This window comes from Prionailurus viverrinus, chromosome A1 (genome assembly GCF_022837055.1).
Source record: "Prionailurus viverrinus isolate Anna chromosome A1, UM_Priviv_1.0, whole genome shotgun sequence".
Classification (NCBI taxonomy): Eukaryota; Metazoa; Chordata; class Mammalia; order Carnivora; family Felidae; genus Prionailurus; species Prionailurus viverrinus.
The window spans coordinates 79,592,988-79,613,306 of record NC_062561.1 but is presented as its reverse complement, the minus strand read 5'-3'; the positions used below and the strand labels follow the sequence as shown (position 1 = coordinate 79,613,306).

Below are 20,319 nucleotides of genomic sequence, written 5' to 3'. Positions count from 1 at the left end.
GGAAACATGGGAACACAAAATACTGTTGCAATTCCATTAAATAAAAGAGGCAAGATGTTGAAAAAAGCAATGAAGGGATGGTGAGGAAATGTTCCATAATGGCACAAAGTGAGCAGAGAAGTACTGTAGGGGAAACTGAGGATAGTTTGGTGAAGCAGCGACAGCAGCGGGAGGAGCCTAAAGGCCTCAGAGAGTGAACGGGTACCTTGGGCCACTACAGTGGAAAGTTGGCATCTCATTTGGGCCGCAGGGAGGCGAAGAGGGGAGTGGAGGACAGACCAGACATTATCGACTCTACGCGTCACACGAACTCTATTGGCTGGTGTTCACACACAATGGGGAGGAAGGGCTTGGTGGACTCCTATGAGGAAAAGGCCACGGTAGCTGCCCACCCCCAGCAGACCAATTCATCACCAGCCTTGCAGGACAAATAGAGGGTTCAAGGACATGGATAGCCCCCACTGAAATACTACAGAAGTCCCCATAGGCACCAAAGGATTTTATCAGTGATCGCTCACGATAGAAACAGGGTTTCTCCACCTCAGCGCAGCTGGCGCTTTGGGCTGGAAGTTTCTCCGTTGTGGGGCTGCCCTGTGCACTGTGGGATGGTTAGCAGCATCTCTGGTCTCTGCCCTATATGGTAGTAGCACCTCACAACTGAGATAGCCAAAAAATGTCCCCCTGGTGGCAAAACCACCGCTGACTCAGCACCAACAGGAGACAGGGGTTGAGAGTCACAAGTGACTTGTTCATAAAGATAAAAGCAAAAATGGACGACTGGGACCTCATGAAGATAAAAAGCTTCTGCACTGCAAAGGAAACAGTCAACAAAACTAAAAGGCAACCGAAAGAACGGGAAAAGGTGTTTGCAAATGACATATCAGACAAAGGGCTAGTATCCAAAATTTATAAAGACCTCACCAAACTCCACACCCAAAAAACAAATAATCCAGTGAAGAAATGGGCAGAAGACATGAATAGACACTTCTCTAAAGAAGACATCCAGATGGCCAACAGGCACATGAAAAGATGCTCAACGTCACTCCTCATCAGGGAAATACAAATCAAAACCACACTGAGAGGGGCGCCTGGGTGGTGCAGTCGGTTAAGCGTCCGACTTCAGCCAGGTCACGATCTCGCGGTCCATGAGTTCGAGCCCCGCATCAGGCTCTGGGCTGATGGCTCGGAGCCTGGAGCCTGTTTCCGATTCTGTGTCTCCCTCTCTCTCTGCCCCTCCCCCGTTCATGCTCTGTCTCTCTCTGTCCCAAAAATAAATAAAAACGTTGAAAAAAAAAATAAAAAAAAAAACCACACTGAGATAACACCTCATTCTAGTCAGAGTGGCTAAAATGAACAAATCAGGAGACTATAGATGCTGGCAAGGATGTGGAGAAACAGGAACCCTCTTGCACTGTTGGTGGGAATGCAAACTGGTGCAGACACTCTGGAAAACAGTGTGGAGGTTCCTTAAAAAATTAAAAATAGATCTACCCTATGACCCAGCAATAGCACTGCTAGGAATTTACCCAAGGGATACAGGAGTGTTGATGCATAGGGGCACTTGTACCCCAATGTTTATAGCAGCACTTTCAACAATAGCCAAATTATGGAAAGAGCCTAAATGTCCAACTGACAAATGGAGAAAGAAGATGTGGTTTATATACACAATGGAATACTACTTGGCAATGAGAAAGAATGACCATTTGCAGTAACGTGGATAGAACTGGAAGGTATTATGCTAAGTGAAATAAGTCAGGCAGAGAAAGACAGACACCATATGTTTTCACTCTTATGTGGATCCTGAGAAACCTAACAGAAGACCATGGGGGAGGGGAAGGAAAAAAAAGTTGGAGAGGGAGGGAGCCAAACCATAAAAGACTCTTTAAAACTGAGAACAAACTGAGGGTTGATGGGGGGTGGGAGGGAGGGGAAAGTGGGTGATGGGCACTGAGGAGGGCACCAGTTGGGATGAGCACTGGGTGTTGCATGGAAACCAATTTGACAATAAATTTCATATTAAAAAAAAGATGGAAACATGAAAAGAGGAAAATTACCTGATGGAATGAGCTCAATCCAGGGGCCTTAAATTATGAAGTGATAGCTGCTCTTCTCTAAAATTGTAATTAACCAGTATGGTATAATTGATCAGACATATACAGGCTTCCCAAATTCAAGATCATTAGGAAATCACAGCATGCCTTTTCAGATCAGGAGTGAGTGAGCTCCCCAGGAAGTCCACAGAACCCTATCAGCACATAACAAGCCCCCCTACCCCCAGTCAATCTTCCTGTTACAGATACAAAGGCCTTGGCATGGAAAGGTTAGCTTCATCGAGACCAGGCACACTGGGGCCAGCACCTGGAAAGGGACAGGCCTACACATGGAAGTCATGGGGCAAGATGGGTCCTGGCCACAAGCAACAGCAATGTCTGAAGTTGGCCAGGGGAAATTATATTAGAGACTGGCATAGCAGGTGTGGGAAAGGGGCCAATCAATCAGTGTTTGAGTGATCTGGAAACTAAACCAGGAGGGAGGAATGATGGACATCTGAGATCAGTCACAAATTGGAATCCCAGGCATCCAAATAAGCAGGGAGTCAGCAAAAACTGGGTGTCCAGGCAGGAGGGCACAGCCGAGTCCGGGATTCATGTGTATCAGGAGTGTCAGAGGTGTGGGGGCTGGTGGGGGAAACAGGGAGCTGACTGACAAGCAAGGACAGACGTCCACCTTCTGGAGCACTGGGTTCCAGGGATTGGACGGTGGGGGAGAAAGGTGTCATCCATTTTCCAAAACTAAATTATAAATCAGAAGTTTGCGCCCCAAATAAAACAGAAACTCAGTGTGCCGAGGATACAAACTCAGAGCCAAATCAATAGCATAATGTGCTATATATCACGTCATAAAGAAAGTTAAGAAGTATTTGTGGTCATTGTCTGAATAAGGCACTGGGAAATACGATGACTAAAGGAAAGTCCTGCCATTGCACAGGAGTGGCCTTCCACCAGAACACACGGCAGGGTGATTTGTGGGTTAGTCAGCATCCTGGAGACAGCAGGGATGAATTATGATGGAGGGGATTAGGGGAATGTGATGGTGGGGATGCCAAAGGGTCTGGGCATTCCGGGATGAGAAGGCTCCGAATGGTCAAGAAGGTGAGATGGGCCTCCTTGGGAGAGCTCCAGGGAAGAAGTTCCAGATGGTTCCATGCCTCAAGAAAGGACCACTGAGACGGTGTGGTCAGTGGGGGCCCCTGCAGAATGTGCTGGAAGGTAGAGAGATCAAGGGCAAGCACTTCACATGCCATCTCACAGACGTCTGACAGTAGCCTGTAAGCCACAGACAACACTGTGGGTTTCCAGAGGGGACGGGATGTGACGCCATTTTACCTGAGTGGTGAGTGAAGAGGCATTTCTTACCTGTTGACTAAAGAAATCACTGATCCCAGAACCTGTGGCAGGGTCACCAGGGTAGGGACAGAGGGTGTCAGTGTGGGGCAGGTGAATGTGTGGGGACCCCGGTGTGGAGGGGGGGGGGGTCAGGGAGAAGAAAGCGGTGCTGGAAACCTTGGCATGGATGGTATCTCCTCCCCTTGGGCAGGTGCAGGTTGGGGGAGAAGCTGAGACTGACCAGTCTGGGGTGCAGAAAACCCTGCCTGGATGTCTGTAGCAAACAGGTGGGAGAACCCCACTTGGGCCAATATACCCAGCAAGTGGAAGCAGCAGATAAAGTAATAGCCAGGCAGCCCTGGAGGTGCAGACGATGTTAGAAGGCAGAGTTTTGTTCCGCTTTGTTTTTGACCAAAAAGATTTCTATCTTATTGTCATATCAGAAGCAGCACGTGTTAAAGGCAAATAATCTAAAAGTGACACCAGAAGAAAAAAAAATGTGGAGGAAATTGTATTACTATCTCTATTTGAACATTTAAAAATAAACATATGCCAAAAATCATAAAAATTTATACATATACAAATATTTTACATAAATTTTATATATAAATATAAATATTAAAAAATGAAAAAGAATACAGAATATTTAAATACACTAAATAAAAGGCTCTATTGTTCTTAAAACATCCTACAAATCAAAATAAAGGACCTACAGGCAGATTTTAAAATATGGGAAAAGAATATGTATAGAGAGGAAAGAGAGTATACGGCCCCTCAATGATGAACATGTTCATTTTCATTAAGTACCCAAAGAAATGCACATAAAGGTACAATAACTTAGCCACCTTATTGGTCAAGATAACAAATATTTCAAAACTTTGTGTTACTGAAATTTCATACACATATAAGAGTCAAGAGAATACACAAGAAAAGTCCACGTGCCCATGACCAAGCTTTGGGATGTTCGTTATTTCAATTTTGTTTCATTTACTTCTCATTAGCTTTGAAAAAAAGAAAGAAAAGATGTAGCAATTGTGTCATTTCACCTGTCAGCTAGCCAAAGACCCCAGAAAAGGCCCCAAGTCTTGGGGTAAAGAATTCTACTGTGTTCCTACCAAGTTAAAGGTTCTTGATCAGTGTTGGGGCCATCGAAGGTCAATCTGGAACCTTTATTTGTTGACTTCTATTGAAGGCTTCTACCACGGACAATTGCTCGCACATACTCATGAACGTGCTTTTGTTTTCTTGCAGCCACAGCCTTGTCCCCAGACCCCATTCTGTGGTGATAATTCCCAGTGGATGTAGTTCTGTGTCCTTACTACACATTCTTACTACAGCGGCAACAGTGGGCCTCAAAATGCTAAGCATGTCCATTTGATATGAAACCATCCGTTTAAGGAGCCATGCTTGTCCAAATTAGAGCAAGGGCTAAGATCTTCTGAAACTGTCCCTGTCCTACCCCCCAGATACCCAGCTCTTCTGTTCAAAGAAAGCATGCAGAGACTTCAAGAAGGCATTCCCCACCTGCTGATCTGGGCCAAGTAATAGATGGCAGCACTCTGTACAACATGCTGTTTGGCACTGGGGCTTGGCAGGGGGGAGTCAGGAAGTCATCAGCCTTGATCCAGGGGCCAGGTAGAGGGAGGAGGCTCCCTGCTCCTCTCCCTGAGCAGTGGGTGCTGCTCAGAGCTTTGTCAATTCATCCTTCCCCGGGATGCTCCGGGGAAGTGGTATTTAGGACACTCTCCTCATCACGTGCAGTGTGGATCCAGGCCCTGGACTTCCCTGAGTTTGTAAGGTGATTTTGAAAAGGGAGAGACTCTGCGGCAGTGAAGTCTACGCATAAAACCCCGTGGGTTTATGTAGAGCCTTCTAAGAAGAGAAGAATAGGGCAGGCTGGAGAGGGTGGTGTGGCTCTGAGTCTTAAGTAATGAACCCCTTAGAATCTGCCAGCCACAATCCCTGAGGCTCTGTTGGGACCCAAGTATGTTTAGTTGATAGCAATATATGATTCTCCTTGCGTGTCCTCCCAGCTTACCAAATACCTCCGATCTCAAAGTCATGATTCTCCTGGTTTTTGTGAAACTGCATGCTGGCGTTCCCGTCTCTGATCATTTATTCCGTATCTCCACGCCGGTCCTTCTCAAAGTACGTTTCTCAAAGCTTGGCACTCCACATGGTTTTGTGGTCAGATTTTTTTCCTCATTTCTCTTTAAAACTTTTCCTCTGATGCTGCAAATGATCCCCATTTCTCCAGCTCCCGTGAAAATCCTGCCTTCCCTATCTTTCCCTCCTGGAGCTCCCCTTAGACTCCCGAATTATCACCAGCATTTATGTCACGACTGTCTACCGCCAGAAGTCCTTCTCATCGCTTGAACTCCAAACCCAACCCACAATATAAACCTCTCAGAACTCCGTTTCTTCTGTGAAAGAGTGCGCTGTTCTCTCCCTCCTATCCCAGTCCATCCTGGAACATTCTCCTTGGTGTTAACAGGACCAACACACATGTGCTGTTCCCAACCTCAGGTTTTGTTCCACTCTTCACCCTGAGTAACACAATCAGGGAGGTTTCTCCAAAAGAGCCGATGTATGGTGCCCCACCCTCTCCAAGCAAAGACCAGTCTTCCAGAGACACTCTTTGAACTGGCATTCAACACCATCTTATTCACTGACCTACGCCATCAAAGTAGCTCACTCCCATCCCGCCACGGAGATAGATTTTCTTCCCTGGAAGGTGTGCCCTTCTAGTCTGAATCTCCTTCATTTTAAAAATCCCAATCCTCACCAGGAGCATCTGTAAAATCCCAGCCCTCGTGAATCTCTTCCTCCACGTGGTGGCAACACCAGAGCACTCCTTTTTTGTGTGGTTGACCTGACACTTGTCACTGGCTGCCCTGTTCTGTGATCTCTCTTGACACACAATGCTAATGCGCTACATATGCTCTGCTTATACCCAAAGAGCACCTCGTGATTTGCTTAGACTTCCTACTGCTCTGCACGCGTTGCACAATGCCTGCATGCAACTGGTGCTTAATAAATGCTTTGTGACTGATGTGCACCTGCCTCTCACTAGGCTTCTTCCGGCCATTCTGTCCTTTATATTATTTTGAATCTTCGAACCCTCCAAGGGATTAAACAGAACCTTTCCTGGAACGCTCCCATAAATCCCGACATCCATTCATTCCACCAAAATGATATGCGAGTTTGACTCTATGCATGTGTGTATTGGGGTCGATGTCATTAGCATAGATTCTAGCATTACAGTTTGTCTGGTCTTGGACAAATTAATTCGCGGCCTTGTGCCTTATCGACATCATGCATTTTTGTTTTTATTGGACACATTTTTCAGTGACCTTCCAGCTCCAAGAAACCTAAGCTTTTCTGGTATCTGTGTATTAGGTAATGTATATAGAGCACTATTTGGGGTGGCATCATTGTACCAGATCCTCATAACAATCCCATACGGCAGGTCCCTTGATTATCCCCATTTTTAGGATGAGAAAACAGAGGACCAGAAAGGTTAAGTAATTTGCTCACAGCCATGGAATCAATGAACCTCAGAGCTGGGGCCTGAGCACAGGCAAACAGGAACAATGCAGCGTTGCCAGGAAAGAACAGTCAGCCTTTGAATCCAGCTGTTTTTAATCGGGACTTCTTAACTACAGTGGAGGAGATTTAATTAAATGGAGTCCAAATTAGCAATTATTCAATATGACTTCAAAATATTTTTAGCCAGAAGGAGTGGGGCAGGGCTTTCTACATGCCCGAGAAGCTGGCTTTCTTTGCACAGCTACCTTCTGCTGCTGAAAATAGATAATTGCACAATATTCCAGATTGTCAAGTGAAGGCTTGCTTCCTCCTGGCAGTCAGCTTTTGAGTCAGACAACAGTATGAGTTCCAAAGAATCTATACAATTCCCATAAACAAAGTGATGTTGTAAAACGTATATGCGAATGTTTTTCACGGGCTCCAACCAGAGGAGCCCTGCCAGCATTCCACATCTACCTCGAGCAGGGCTGACGAAAGCCGTTTTTAGATGTTTCCAGAATCACTGGGTTTTGGTGCTCCAGTGGCGCTCGGTTCAATACGGAATCTACAAAAAATGCAGAGTTCCAGGTCCCAGAGCGTCCCATCCAGTCCGTCCCCACGGAAAGCCCTTTACACCCAGATAACCCTTACTGCGCACCGACGATAAACATAACGCAAATAAAAAGAGAGATAGTCTTCACAGAATGACAAATGTAAAATCAAATGTAATGACTGTGTTCTTTAGTTGCCATTTGTTTCCTGATGCCCAGCAATAAAATGTATATTCACTGAGCGGCAAGCAAGCAAATCATACTGAACATAAAATGGCCTGGCTGGAACTTCTTTATGTCTTTATGTCCCCCACGAAATAAACATCTTTATACTCACAATATTTTGTGTGATACAACGAAAATGTCCTAACACTGAAAACTGTTCTTTAATCTAATGATAAATAACCACAAGTCCAGGGAATAATTAAGTATACCAAAAAAGATCTAAGTCTGTGTTCACATCAGTAAAAGGATGGCAATTAAAGTAAATGATAGCTATAATTACCCACACATAACTATATTTCAGCAAACGAACAAACAGAATTATTTCTGGGAAGCAGAGGTAGCATGCAGATCCTGGCATTCAAGATAAATCATTTCCTAGAAAAATAACACTATTTCTGATTCAATTAGAATTCCAAGTTATTTTAAACATTTATTTCCATCTTGTGTCTTTATTTGGAAAGCACACTGACCATCCCTGGTGAATTAGGAATCGGTACCAGTAACCGCTTTCAGAGCGAGGATGGGTCACACCTACATCAGGCGTGGCACAGGTGTCATATCGGGTCAGCTCTTATCATACTGATGGGCAGAAGTTTTCTGACTCCACACCCTGCACAGAACTCACTGGTCCCTGCGTAACATGCAACATGGCCCCGGTCGGTAAGTGCTTACCCAGTGCTAAGTATCCACGGCACGGTGCCCGATGCTGTAATGATGATGAGAAGGTGGCAGGAGCTGGGACATCCATGGTGTTCACGAAAGTAGAACCACATAAACGTGGCAAGTGGCTTTGAAAGACTGAAATCCCAACTAAAATAATTTTCCTTTTGTGCATGTGGCTCCTGATTATTTCCAAGGGATCATCAATTAATGACAACTCAGAACTAGCTTTATTTTAAACTCTGGTCCCTATGAGATTTAAGGGGTAGTGTGTTCTAGGGCCTGAACATTTGTCAGATGCTGAAGTTGAGAAGCCCGAGAGCCCTACATATTTAATGTGATACTATTAATTTCAGGCAATGTATTCCACAAAAATTTCCATCTGGGGCTAGAGGACTTTTTGTTTGTTCCATTGGTTTTTGACTTTACTTTGATTTTTAGAGTAAAACTCACAGATTTTTGTATGAGGTTTTCCAGGATTATTGTCCAAGCCATAACATTTGGCTTTTGACTCAAGACACAGACAAATTAAATAATTTGGTGACAAGAAGTTTCTATTTTCTTTTTCTTTATGGTAGGATAAACTTCACCCAAGGAGCTAGGGAGAAGGACATTGGGTGAAATTTTAGCAAAAACGAATGAGAATAAGGTCATCTTTCTTAAATAGATGTGTATTCAGTTTTGGTCATTCTAACATATTTTAAATTCCTTTTTTTTTTTTTTGTTTAGTGGTAATCTTTAAATCCTCCAAAATTGCAAGTAAAACAGGTATTAATTACTTTCTTAATAGGTACGTGTAGTCCTTGTGAAATATACTTCTATCGCATACTTGCTGGCTATTATTGTCACTCAAATTCCATTTTTATTATATTAGGGCTATTTAAGTTCAATATAAGGGCATGCAATTGTTTTTGTTATCTTTACCTCCTCTCAAAGGAATTACTTCTCCCATCAGAGATTTCAGAAAGTAACCATCTTAATTTTTTTTAATTAAAAAATTTTTACTTTATGTATGTATGTATGTGTATATGTATGTATGTATGTATGTATGAATTTATTCAGAGAGAGCGAGTGCATGTGCGGTTGGGGGTGGGGCCAGAGAAAGAGGAAAAGACAGAATCTTAAACAGGACTCACACCCAGTGTGCCTGATGTAGGGCTAAATCTCAGGACCGTGAGATCATGACCTGAGAGGAAATCAAGAGGTGAATGCTTCACAGACTGAGCCACCCTAACTCCCCAGAAATTCACCATCTTAAAAGAAAGATTGTATCTCAAAAAAAAAAAAAAAAAAAAAAAGGAAGATCGTATCTGTATACGTCCAGCTAAACAGATGCACATAGAGGTGAACGTCAAACATTGACATGGGGAGTTTTACAAAATTCCTCTTTTAATTAAGATGTTGTCTCAAGGGTGGAAAGGCGGGAGATAATCTTGCTGTCTGACAGCTTATTTACTGTAAATCCTGGCAGCCCTAAAGGATGGAGTGCATGTACTGAACACACGTATGGCTATCTGTAATCAACTCAGATTTGTAGTTGTTGACACAGAGATATACCACGGTATTCCAAATGGGGGGAGCAGAACAGTAAAACTACATCCATGTATAACTCAAACTTTATAAAAATAACCCCAAATATACGATGTAGATACACACATTTGTGTGAAAAAATAAAACTCAACACAGTGGAATAATAGACATTTTTGGAGTATTTCTAGGTAATAGGATTGATGGTAGTTTTTATTCTTTATTATTCTTCCCTAAAAGAATTGTTCTTCGCACTATTCTAAAACATGTATAATTTTCATAACATGCATGAAATTATAAATGCCACATTAATAATATGTTATTCTTAAAAGCTGTGAAATTCAGTCAGGAGACAATGTTTAGAAAGGTCAAAACTGGGGCACCTGGGTGTCTCAGCTGGTTAAGTGTTTGACTCTTGACTTCAGCTCAGGTCATGATCTCCCCGGATCGGGATCGAGCCCTGCGTTGGGCTCTGTGCTGACAGGGCAGAGCCTGCTTGGGATTCTGTCTCTCCCTCTTTCTCTGCCCCCTCTCCCCCACGTTGCTTGTGCTGTCCCTCTCTCAAAATAAATAAAGAAACTTTTTTTTTTTTTTAAGGCAGGACAATACTATGGGGTCCCGAGAGCCTGCATCAGTCTTTGCTGAACTTTGGTCTGTTCGCGGTGGCAATACAATTCGGTCAGTGGTTTCCTTTTTCTAGCGGTCTTTCTTGCTGGTAGAAAAATCCTTCTGTATCTTACTGATGTAAGATACTTACTGCCACCTCCCACCCCACACCTCCATTACACCAAAAAGCCTCTGCCTTGTGATCTGCCTACTTTTGATCATTATTCATTATCCTTGCTTAATATGGTGGGTGAGATTCCTAAACACATTTGGGTTTTTCTCCTTGCATGTGATTCCAACAATCTTTTTTCCGAGTGTCAACAGAGAATCCCCACACTGCTCTGGAGACCTTAATGCTCTGTCCCCACCGACTACCTACCTCTGGTCCCTCCAGGTAACCTGTGACTTGTCACTGCAATGCCCTGCCTGGTTTTCATCCTACACCCGCTGTCCTCCTCCTGCTCTGGAGCCTGGCGGAGAGCACACGTGGGCGGGCAATGTACTAGGCCTAGAAGCTGCACCCCCAGCCTCCCTATGTTCTCCTGGACCTAGAGGGACTTCTGACACAGGATGGGGACATCCCTATGGGGGATGCATAGAGTCCCTCCCTCCTGGAGCCCCTCCCCCCAGCCCCTCCCTCGCCAACCCCCCTCCTCCTTTCCAGAGTCCCACCCCCCTGGAGCCCTTCCTCCCCAGCACCCCCTTCCCGGAGCCCCTCCTCCTCAGATACCCTCCCCTATCTCTCAACCCCGCTCCCCCACCAGCTCCCCTTCCTAGGAGCCCCTCCTCCCGCAGCCCCTCCTCCCCTGCGCTCAGTACTCCCATTCTGCAGGTTGTGTTGTGTTGTGTGTCGTTCTCCTGTGCTTTTCATGTGCATTTTCTCTAATTACCAACGAAGTTGGGCTGTGAAAAATGTTTGTGCTTATTAATGTCCCCAAACAATTTCCTATTCAATAGTCTTGTTTATAAGTAAACTCTGAATATGAGTCTTCATTAGTTAAATGTGTTGAATACATGTGTATACTTATACACACACACACACACACACACACACACACACACACACACAGTTTTTCCCCTTTGTGGTTAGCACTCTTTTGTGGCCTGTGTAAGAAGTTCTTCTTTCTTTTCTTAACTCTGAAGTTAAAAAAATCATCCTATATTTTCTACTACAAATTTTATTTTATGTTTGACACTTGGATGTCTAATCCACCAGAAATCTTTTGTGTGTAGGGCACCAAGTAGGGGTCAAGTTCACTGTTTTCCTCACATGGGTAGCCATCGATTATCCTTCCCCCAGCGCCCTGCAATGCCAAGTTCGTCATAAATTAAGTGGTTATTTATGCAAGCTGGGAAGCTTTTCTTTATTCCCCCCTTCTTCTGTATCCCTAGTCTCTGGAAGAGTTTGTGTAATATTGGCATTGTTTCGTCCTTTTTAAAATTTTGAGGCAACTCACTGGAAAAGTCATTTGGGCCTAGTGTTTTCCTCATAGAAAAGTGTTCAATTACAAATTCAATTAATTTAATATTTATGTTACCGTTTAGCCTTTTTTTTGGGGGGCCCATTTTGGTTAGTTGTATTTGTTTTTTAATGTGTCTCCTCATCTAAATCCACAAATTAAAAATAAATAAGTAAATTCGCAAAACTGTCTTGGCACAAACTGTTTGTACAATACTCAGCATTATTTTTCATTTCTGTAAGATCTGTGGCAGGTCTCTTTGTCCCCAGAGTTGGCCTTCTGGGTCCCCTTCTTTATTTCCCTGTCACCCTTGCAGGAAACTTGGCAATTTTATTCATGCTGCAAAGATTGTTTTTGTTTGAAAACTTTTGGGTTTGTTATTTGTTACCTATTTGTTATAAATTTCAGTGACACAGTTCTTACCTTTGTCACATCTTTCCTCCTACTTGCTTGGTGTTTAACTTGTGGTTCTGTTTTAAACTTGTTGACATTTAAAAACCCCAATTTTTGGCCTTTCTTCTTTTGTAATGTATGGGTTTACAGACGTACATTTCCACTGATTAAGACACTAGCAGTATCCTGTGCGTTCTGTTATGTTTTCATTGGCATTCGTTACAATATTCTGTATTTTCCCCTCACATTTAAATGTTAAGCATCATGTTTTACATGGTTTTCAGAAATTTTAGGCTTTAAAATATTGTATTAATCAATTCACTTTTTTAAAAAAAGTATAGCATGTTTTTTAAAAATATTTAATGTTTATTTATTTTTAAGAGACAGAGCATGAGTGGGGCAGGGGCAGAAAGAGAGGGAGACAGAATCTGAAGCAGGTTCCAGGCTCTGAGCTGTCAGCACAGAGCCTGACGGAGGGCTCAAACCCATGAACTGTGAGATCATGACCTGAGCCGAAGTCAGATGTTTAACCGACTGAGCCACCCAGGCACCCCAATCAACTCATCTATAATGGAAATTCACATTAAATGGGTCTCTTAAAATTTCATGGAATTCGAGTTTATTTATTTTCAAAGGGGCTTTTGTGTCTACCATCTACGACCTTTCTATTTGGCCTGTTTTCCAGAAATCTCTGGTTTACCTCTTTTTTGCCAACTTTTGGGTGGACTGGCCTTTATTAGTCTGCTTTACCCTCTCTATTAGTTTGGAAATTATATACTCCACTATTATTCCTTCTGTGGTGGCCTTTGAAATTACAGCTAGTTTGAGTTATCTGTGCTTAATCTTGACTTCACTTTTTTTTCCATTCTTTTTCCTGTTTGTATCTCTGAGAATTTGGGTATGCCTGGGCTTCATCTCCCAGTTCTTATCTTTTTCTAAAACTATCTTTAGCTCCTTTTCATTCTTACAGGAGTTTTTTGTTGCTTATAAAAATCTAGGGACACTAGGGTGGCTCAGTCCATTAAGCAGCCGACTCTGGCTCAGGTCATGATCTCAGGGTTCGTGGGTTCAAGCTCCGTGTGGGGCTCTGTGCTGACAGCTCGGACCCTGGAGCTGCTTTGGATTCTGCGTCCCCCCCCCCCCACCCCTCTCCTGCTTGCACTCTGTCTCTCTCAAAAATAAACATTAATTTTGTTTTTTTTTTAATTTTTTTTAACGTTTATTTATTTTTGAGACAGAGAGAGACAGAGCATGAACGGGGGAGGGTCAGAGAGAGGGAGACACAGAATCTGAAACAGGCTCCAGACTCCGAGCTGTCAGCACAGGGGCTCGAACTCACGGACTGTGAGATCGTGACCTGAGCCGAAGTCGGCTGCTCAACCAACTGAGCCACCCAGGCGCCCCTAATTTTGTTTTTTTAATTCTAGCTTGGCAATTATTTTATTTGAGCACATGACATACGTGACTTTGGTGTCTTTGGACTTCCATTGTTGCTCTTTGGAACTTGTCTTTTTTTTTTAACTTCTGGCTGCTTTTAAGATTCACTCTTAGTTACCCGTGGTTCACTATGATATGCCTAGGAGCAGTTTTGTTTTTATTTATTCTACTCAGGCTTTGTTTGTTTCAAGAAAAGTCACATTTATAGACAGAAAGATGTCTATAAATTTCGAGGAACATGTACATTCTTGTTTGTCAACAGCAATTCATGGCCTTCTGCAGTCTGCTATGGTCTGAGTGTCTGTGCCCCGTCCTCCCAAATGTTTATTTTGGAATCCCAGCCTTCAAGGTGATGGCTTTAGGAGGGAGGGCCTCTCAGAGGATGTTAGGTCATGAGGCTGGAGCCCTCACGACTGGGGTTCATGCACTTCTGAAAGAGACCCCAGAGCCCTGGCTCATTCCTTCCAATCTTGTGAGGACACAGGGAGACTGGCAATCAGCCAGGTGGAGGAGGGCCCACGTCGGCACTGACCACACCGGCCCCGCTGATCGTGATCGTGGACATCCGGGACTGTGAGCAAATACTTCTGCTGTTGATGAGCCGCCCGGTCTGGGTATTTTGCTACAGTTGCCTGGATGGAACTAGACGACCATCCCCTGCCACTCACGCAGCCTTGGGCAATGTTGGATTCCTTCTGCACTTAGCGCAACGTGCTTGAGAGGCACCCATTTCGTGGCGTGTAAGGTTAGTGCCCCCCACCAAACTTTTTTGGCTGTTTATCCACCTGCCAGGCAGCCTATACAATGGCCCCCAGTGAGCCCACCACCAGGCACTCACAACTCATCTAACCCCCTCCCATCGGGTAGCGGGCATGGATGACCTACAGACAGAATGTGGCAGACGTGCTGGGCGTCGCCTGCAGGGGTGGGCTAGGTAAGGACCACGGCCCCCATCCAGATGCTCTTTCTTGCTCTCTCATGGCCAGCTGCCCTGGTTCGAGGCCACCCTTATGGCGAAGGCCGTGTGAGTGGGCTGGTGAGGCCTGCCAGCGGCCATGTAAGTGATCCTGAAATTGGGCCACCTTTCCATCAAGTGTCAAGATGACTAGGGTTTTGGCCAACAGTCAGTTGACAGCCGCCTCGCAGGGGACCTTGCAACAAAGGCACTCCCCTCAGCCACACCAGATTCCTGACCCACAGAAGGTATGAAAACATAGCCTTTTGTTGAATTAAGCCTCTGAGTTCTGGAAGGCAGTAGTTTTTACACAGGAGGAGATAACGAACATGACCCGGTCACCAGTTGAAGGCATCCATTTTAAATATGTGTATTTTTTAATGCTGATTTATTCTTGAGAGAGAGAGAGAACACAAGTGGTGGAGGGGCAGAGAGAGGGGGAGACACAGAATCCGAAACAGGCTCCAGGCTCTGAGCTGTCAGCACAGAGCCCAACACGGGGCTCGAACTCACGGACTGTGAGATCTTGACCTGAGCCAAAGTCGGACGCTTAACAGACTGAGCCCCCCTAGGCTCCTGGAAGGATATCCATTGTAGGTGATTATCAATAATCATTTGCACGCAGGCATTCACATGTACACAGTCTTCTCCGCTGCCTGCATAATCTCTCTCTTTCTCTAGAATTCCGATGACTCTCTCACCAAGACTTCATGTCTCCAAACACTTTCTGGAATCCTTAATCTTCTCTTCGCTTCTTTGTGTTTCATTCCAGATATCCTCTGATTTATCTCCCACTTCCCCAGGTTGTTTTTTTTTTTTTCCCTTCTCCCAAATGACTGTGTCTAATTAACTTTAAACCCATCCTCTGTTGTACTTAATTTTATGACTATTTCTCAATTTCAGAATTTCCATTTGACACGTTTTTATAGTTTCCCATTGTTTCTGCTGATTCCTCCTTTTATCTCCTTGGGCAGAGTGTAAACATACTTATTTTAAAGTATGTGCGTTTGAACTCCAATCTTTCGGGACCCCATGGATGTAACGGCAATCGACGGATATTTCTGCTTGTTCATTTTTCATCTTGCTTTCTGTCCTCATGTGCTCGGGTTTTTTTTGACTATGTGTTGAATTATTTGAAAAATGGTCTGTTAGAGCAGTTTGAAGCCTCAGATGCTGTAATTGTCCTTTGGGACACACACACACACACACACACACACACACACACTGCCTCCCAGGCACCGGTGGGCCCTGTCAGTCCGGGAGGACCTCCGTCCAACATCAGGGATTGAAATGATCCATAACTGTGCTGTGGCTTCTAGTTGGGTCCACCTGACCTTTGGACACTTCAAGGCTCCAGCCCATGGCCTTGGCAGGCCCTGGACTTAGTCTCCCCACAATCCTTGGAAGCAGTCAGAAGTCCCTCCCGGCTTCTGAGTTGCCTTCTGGGGACGAGGAAAGTGCCCTGGACGTCCCTCAGAGAAAAGCCTAGAATGTCGGCCTCCTGGCTTGGCCTCTATACATTCCATACCACCTTCCTCAGTGTCTTCCCAGGATCTCACTGTCTTAATAGTTTCCTAGTGCCTTTAATCAGATTAAACAACAAAGACAGTTTTGGCCAGCTTTTCTGCATGTTCTCAGGAAAAGATTGGTCTGAATCTTCCCAAGATTCAAGTGGCTTTGTCTAAGCCGCTATTTTGGATACACACAGTCTAGCCAAGTTCTAGATGATGCATTCATTGATACACTCCAATTAAATGCTTAAGGCCTGTTTGGTGTTTACCATGACTTCAATATTATTTCCCTTCACACCATTCAGAGATGAGAAGAAAAAGGCATGTTTTTTTTTTTTTTTAAATTAAAACTATTGTTAAAGCACCTATCTCCTCCTTTGGTCCTGTATAACCTCATTTTATATTGGTTCCCACATATGAGATACTCTGTAACAATCTCTGAAAAGTCAACTAACACCAAATGCAACTGTAATTCTTTAACCTAACCAATAAAATGCTACAATACACCCTACAGTAAAGTTTATGATCTATGTTCCAGTTTTTAAGCCTACTTCATTTTTACGTCTCAAATCCATTCTCCCTAGAAAGTTGATAGAGCTTAATACTTTCATCTATTTACTTCCGAGTTTAAAAAGCACTTACCATTTGAGACAGAATTCCCATTTTCAGCCGTGATAGCACTTGAGAGGGAATTAGATAATTGAATTCCATGGTTATTTGCATTTCTGTCTTGAGTCTCGGATACAATTTCTGCTCTACCAGGATCATCTCGGCCAGTTAGGTTCATGTTAGTCTCAAAACCTAAAACAAATTTCGGAAAAGATTATTCTTTACTGATAAAATGGACCGAATAATTTAATAAAATAATAAAAGAAAATAATAAAACTTACCAAATGAAACCTTAATTGTATGCTAAATTCATAATCACCATTAATTAACTTTACGGCCTACAAAATATTCACCGAATTTTGCCACAACACTCTAACACATCATAGGAAATATTAAGTGGTGATAATGAATTTCATGATTTGTTAATTTCAAGCATATCTATACAGAAAGTTTGATGTCGTAGTCTAATAACCTGTTACTGTAGCCCTGTGTGTCTTGAGAGCACTATTTCCTATAAGAAGCATGGAAATAAATTCAGAAGTCTTCTCAATTATTAAATTAAGCAGAGCTGAGCCAACCCTCTAGGTTGCAAAAAAATCACAAATATATTTTCAGCATCATTACAAAATTAGTTCTTATCCATTTAGGAAGATTAAACTTTACAAACCCACTTCTGGATTCTGTACACTAACCACATTACCTAATTGTTCACTGTCCGTCCCCTATCGGGGGCTTGGAGATCTATGAACATGGAAACTGTTGTCCATATTAGGCCAAAGAGCCAAATGATGATTTTTTTTTAATTATGTAGGAATAATAAAGTAAAACACAGCAAGTGCCATAGACCAGAGCATGTCAAGCAAGCACAACTGTCCATCACGGGGTCAGGTGTGGCTCTCGCCACCTCCCATTCCCCCAATCGGGACCCCTCTGTTGGACTGGCCAGTGAGCCGTGATTGGCTCTTGCTTCCCCAGGGACCTCAAAAAGCTCCAACGTACTGGGGGATTTTTGTTCACCCCAGAATAAGCATGCTGCTTCTGATCTTTGTGTGCTGGGACACAGTGGATTGTGACTGCTGTTAGGTTGGCCTTTCTCAAGTTTTAGGCTAACAAATTATTCTAAAGGGATAAAAAGCATAATTCGCTTTATTATACTTTACATGTGGCAGAACAGTTCATCTCCAGTGATCCCAAAGGAAGGAGGGAGGAAGGGAAGAAGGGGGAAGTTTGGATGGAAGAAGGAAGGATGGGAGGAGGGAGAAAAGGAAGGAGGGAGAAGGATGGAGGGAGGGAGGAAGGATGGAGGGAGGGAGAGAAAGAAAAAAGGGAGAAGGCCAGCAGTCCAGAGCTGTGCCTCCAGGCTGCACCTGCCATGACCCTTTTTAACTCTTCCCTCTAGACATGATCTCCCCTTGCCCTTGACCTTACATTCAAGGGGCGCTGCATATCCAGGCATATCCAGAGCTCCTTACTGACCCGTGTTTCTGTGCTTTGCTGTATGCACTCCCCGGACCTAGAGCACCCCGTCCTCACCAGCCCTGCCTCTTCCTGCCCACCAGTGGGACTCCTGGTCAGAGGACCCACAGTGGCCTGTCATTTACAAGTGGAGTCTGGCCCCAAAGCACAGAGAGGAGCTAGGTCTGCCCAGATAGGAAGGGGTTTTTAGGTAGCAAATGCTGGATGAAGGCAAAATGGACAGAGCTTTGAAAACCATGCAGGGGAGTTGAGATTCCAGGGACCGAGGGAGCCAGTGCAGCTCCTGACAGGTCGCATTTAGGAACCAGGCAGAAAGGCTTTGGCCCAGCCAGTGTGCATAAGAACAGTGGTGAACTTGAGGTCCGGGGGTCAGAACCATGTGAGGTCGCAACAATGAGCAGTTATCGAACAGGCTGGCACTAAATGAGTATCTGTTTCATTCGGTTGACTGTAGTTTGCCATTTAAAAAAATCTGAAAGTCAGTAAAACTGGTTTGGATTTAAAGCCATCTCCAGGGTGCCTGGGTGGCTCAGGCAGTTGAGCATCTGACTTTGGCTCAGGTCACGATCTTGTGGACTGAGGTCGAGCCCTGCGTCGGGCTCTGTGCTGACAGCTCGGAGCCTGGAGCCTGCTTCGGATTCTGTGTCTCCCTCTCTCTCTCTGCCCCTCCCCTGCTTGAGCTCTGTCTCTCAAAAATAAATAAACGTTAAAAAAAATTTTAAAGCCATCTCAAGACATATTTATCTGCCTCTCTTCAAGCTATTTTTTTTTCATTCTTTAATTCACTTGCCTGCTGAATGCCTACTAGGTGACACTCTTCGGATGCTCCAGATGCAATTATGATGCTCACCTCCCAGTAGGACAACCAAGAAGTAAACAAACGAGCAGATCATTAAAAGTGGCAGCCTCCAGGCTGGGTACAAAGCTGAAGGGCAGCGGGGGTGAGAGTCACCGTGTCAGGCAGTTTGGTCAGGGAAGCATATTTAGGGGGTCGCACTGGGGCTCAGAGAAGGAGGGAAAAAAGTGACTGTGGAGAAAGACGATGTCCCACGCGCATGAACACGTAAGGCAGGAACCAGGATGTAGGGTCCTAATGGGTTGGGCATGTGAAAGGAAGGGGCAGGTGGGACCGGGGACAGGCATATGGCCTGGGGCCTGGGAGGCCACCGCAGGAAGGAGCTTACGAAGGGTGTGAGCCAGAAAGCCCCTCACTGGGTAACTCGGGACAGTCCCCTTCCATCTGGCGGGACAAAACTCAACCCTCCGAGATACTGCTTACACTCTTGGTACCAACGCTCAATGCTAGTTTCCCTCATAACTGATTCCCAGCTCGTAAACAACCCACGTATTTGTAGTCAACACCTCCCATTTTGCTATGAGTGTTTTAAAAATATTTCCAATCAGGTTAAACTGTAGCCAAGGACTGATTTTAAATTTGTCCTACACGTGAGGCTGGGATCCTTACACGACCTACTAACATTTTCTTTATAGTTTTACCTTCAAAGCATATGTCTACCCAAGGATGGCTTTGGACTGGAAAGAGGATTTAAGTCCTTCTTCATGTAAAAGGCAAGCGCTCACGGCCAATCTGACGGTGATCATTCACTTTGCTCTGACAAGAATTACCATGGCCTGGGGGTTTATGCTGGGCCACGGCTCTGCTAGAGGTGACATCTGGTTTTTCTGATTCTGAGCAGCCGTCTCTTCCATGCCCGTTTTCGAGATGAGCTCACTGAGGTTTGGGGAGGTTACCCACACGCAAACCTTTCTCAATTAGTAGGTGTTGCAGCCGGGTTCAGACCGGGGCGGGCCGGCTCCGCCATCCACCCACATTCACTCCTCCGCTTGGCCTTTCTATGCAAAGTCTTCCATCATTTCATTTGCTGATCGAAAGGATAAGGCAGCTGTTTTCCTGTGGCTTTATTGGATCACCGTGCCTCGGTGGTAATGAACTGGGAACCGTAGGGTAAGCATTATATTCCAGCCACTGAAAGA

General features: G+C 44.5%; 1 protein-coding gene across 1 annotated transcript in view; it reads right to left on the bottom strand.

Moving 5' to 3' along the window:
• Positions 1-20,319, bottom strand: part of MYO16 (myosin XVI) — a 611,926-nt gene that overhangs the window by 28,394 nt on the left and 563,213 nt on the right. Inside the window, exon 33 of the mRNA XM_047874837.1 lies at positions 16,882-17,040. Coding sequence (XP_047730793.1) covers positions 16,882-17,040 — 159 coding nt within the window. The remainder of the gene's footprint in view (positions 1-16,881; positions 17,041-20,319) is intronic.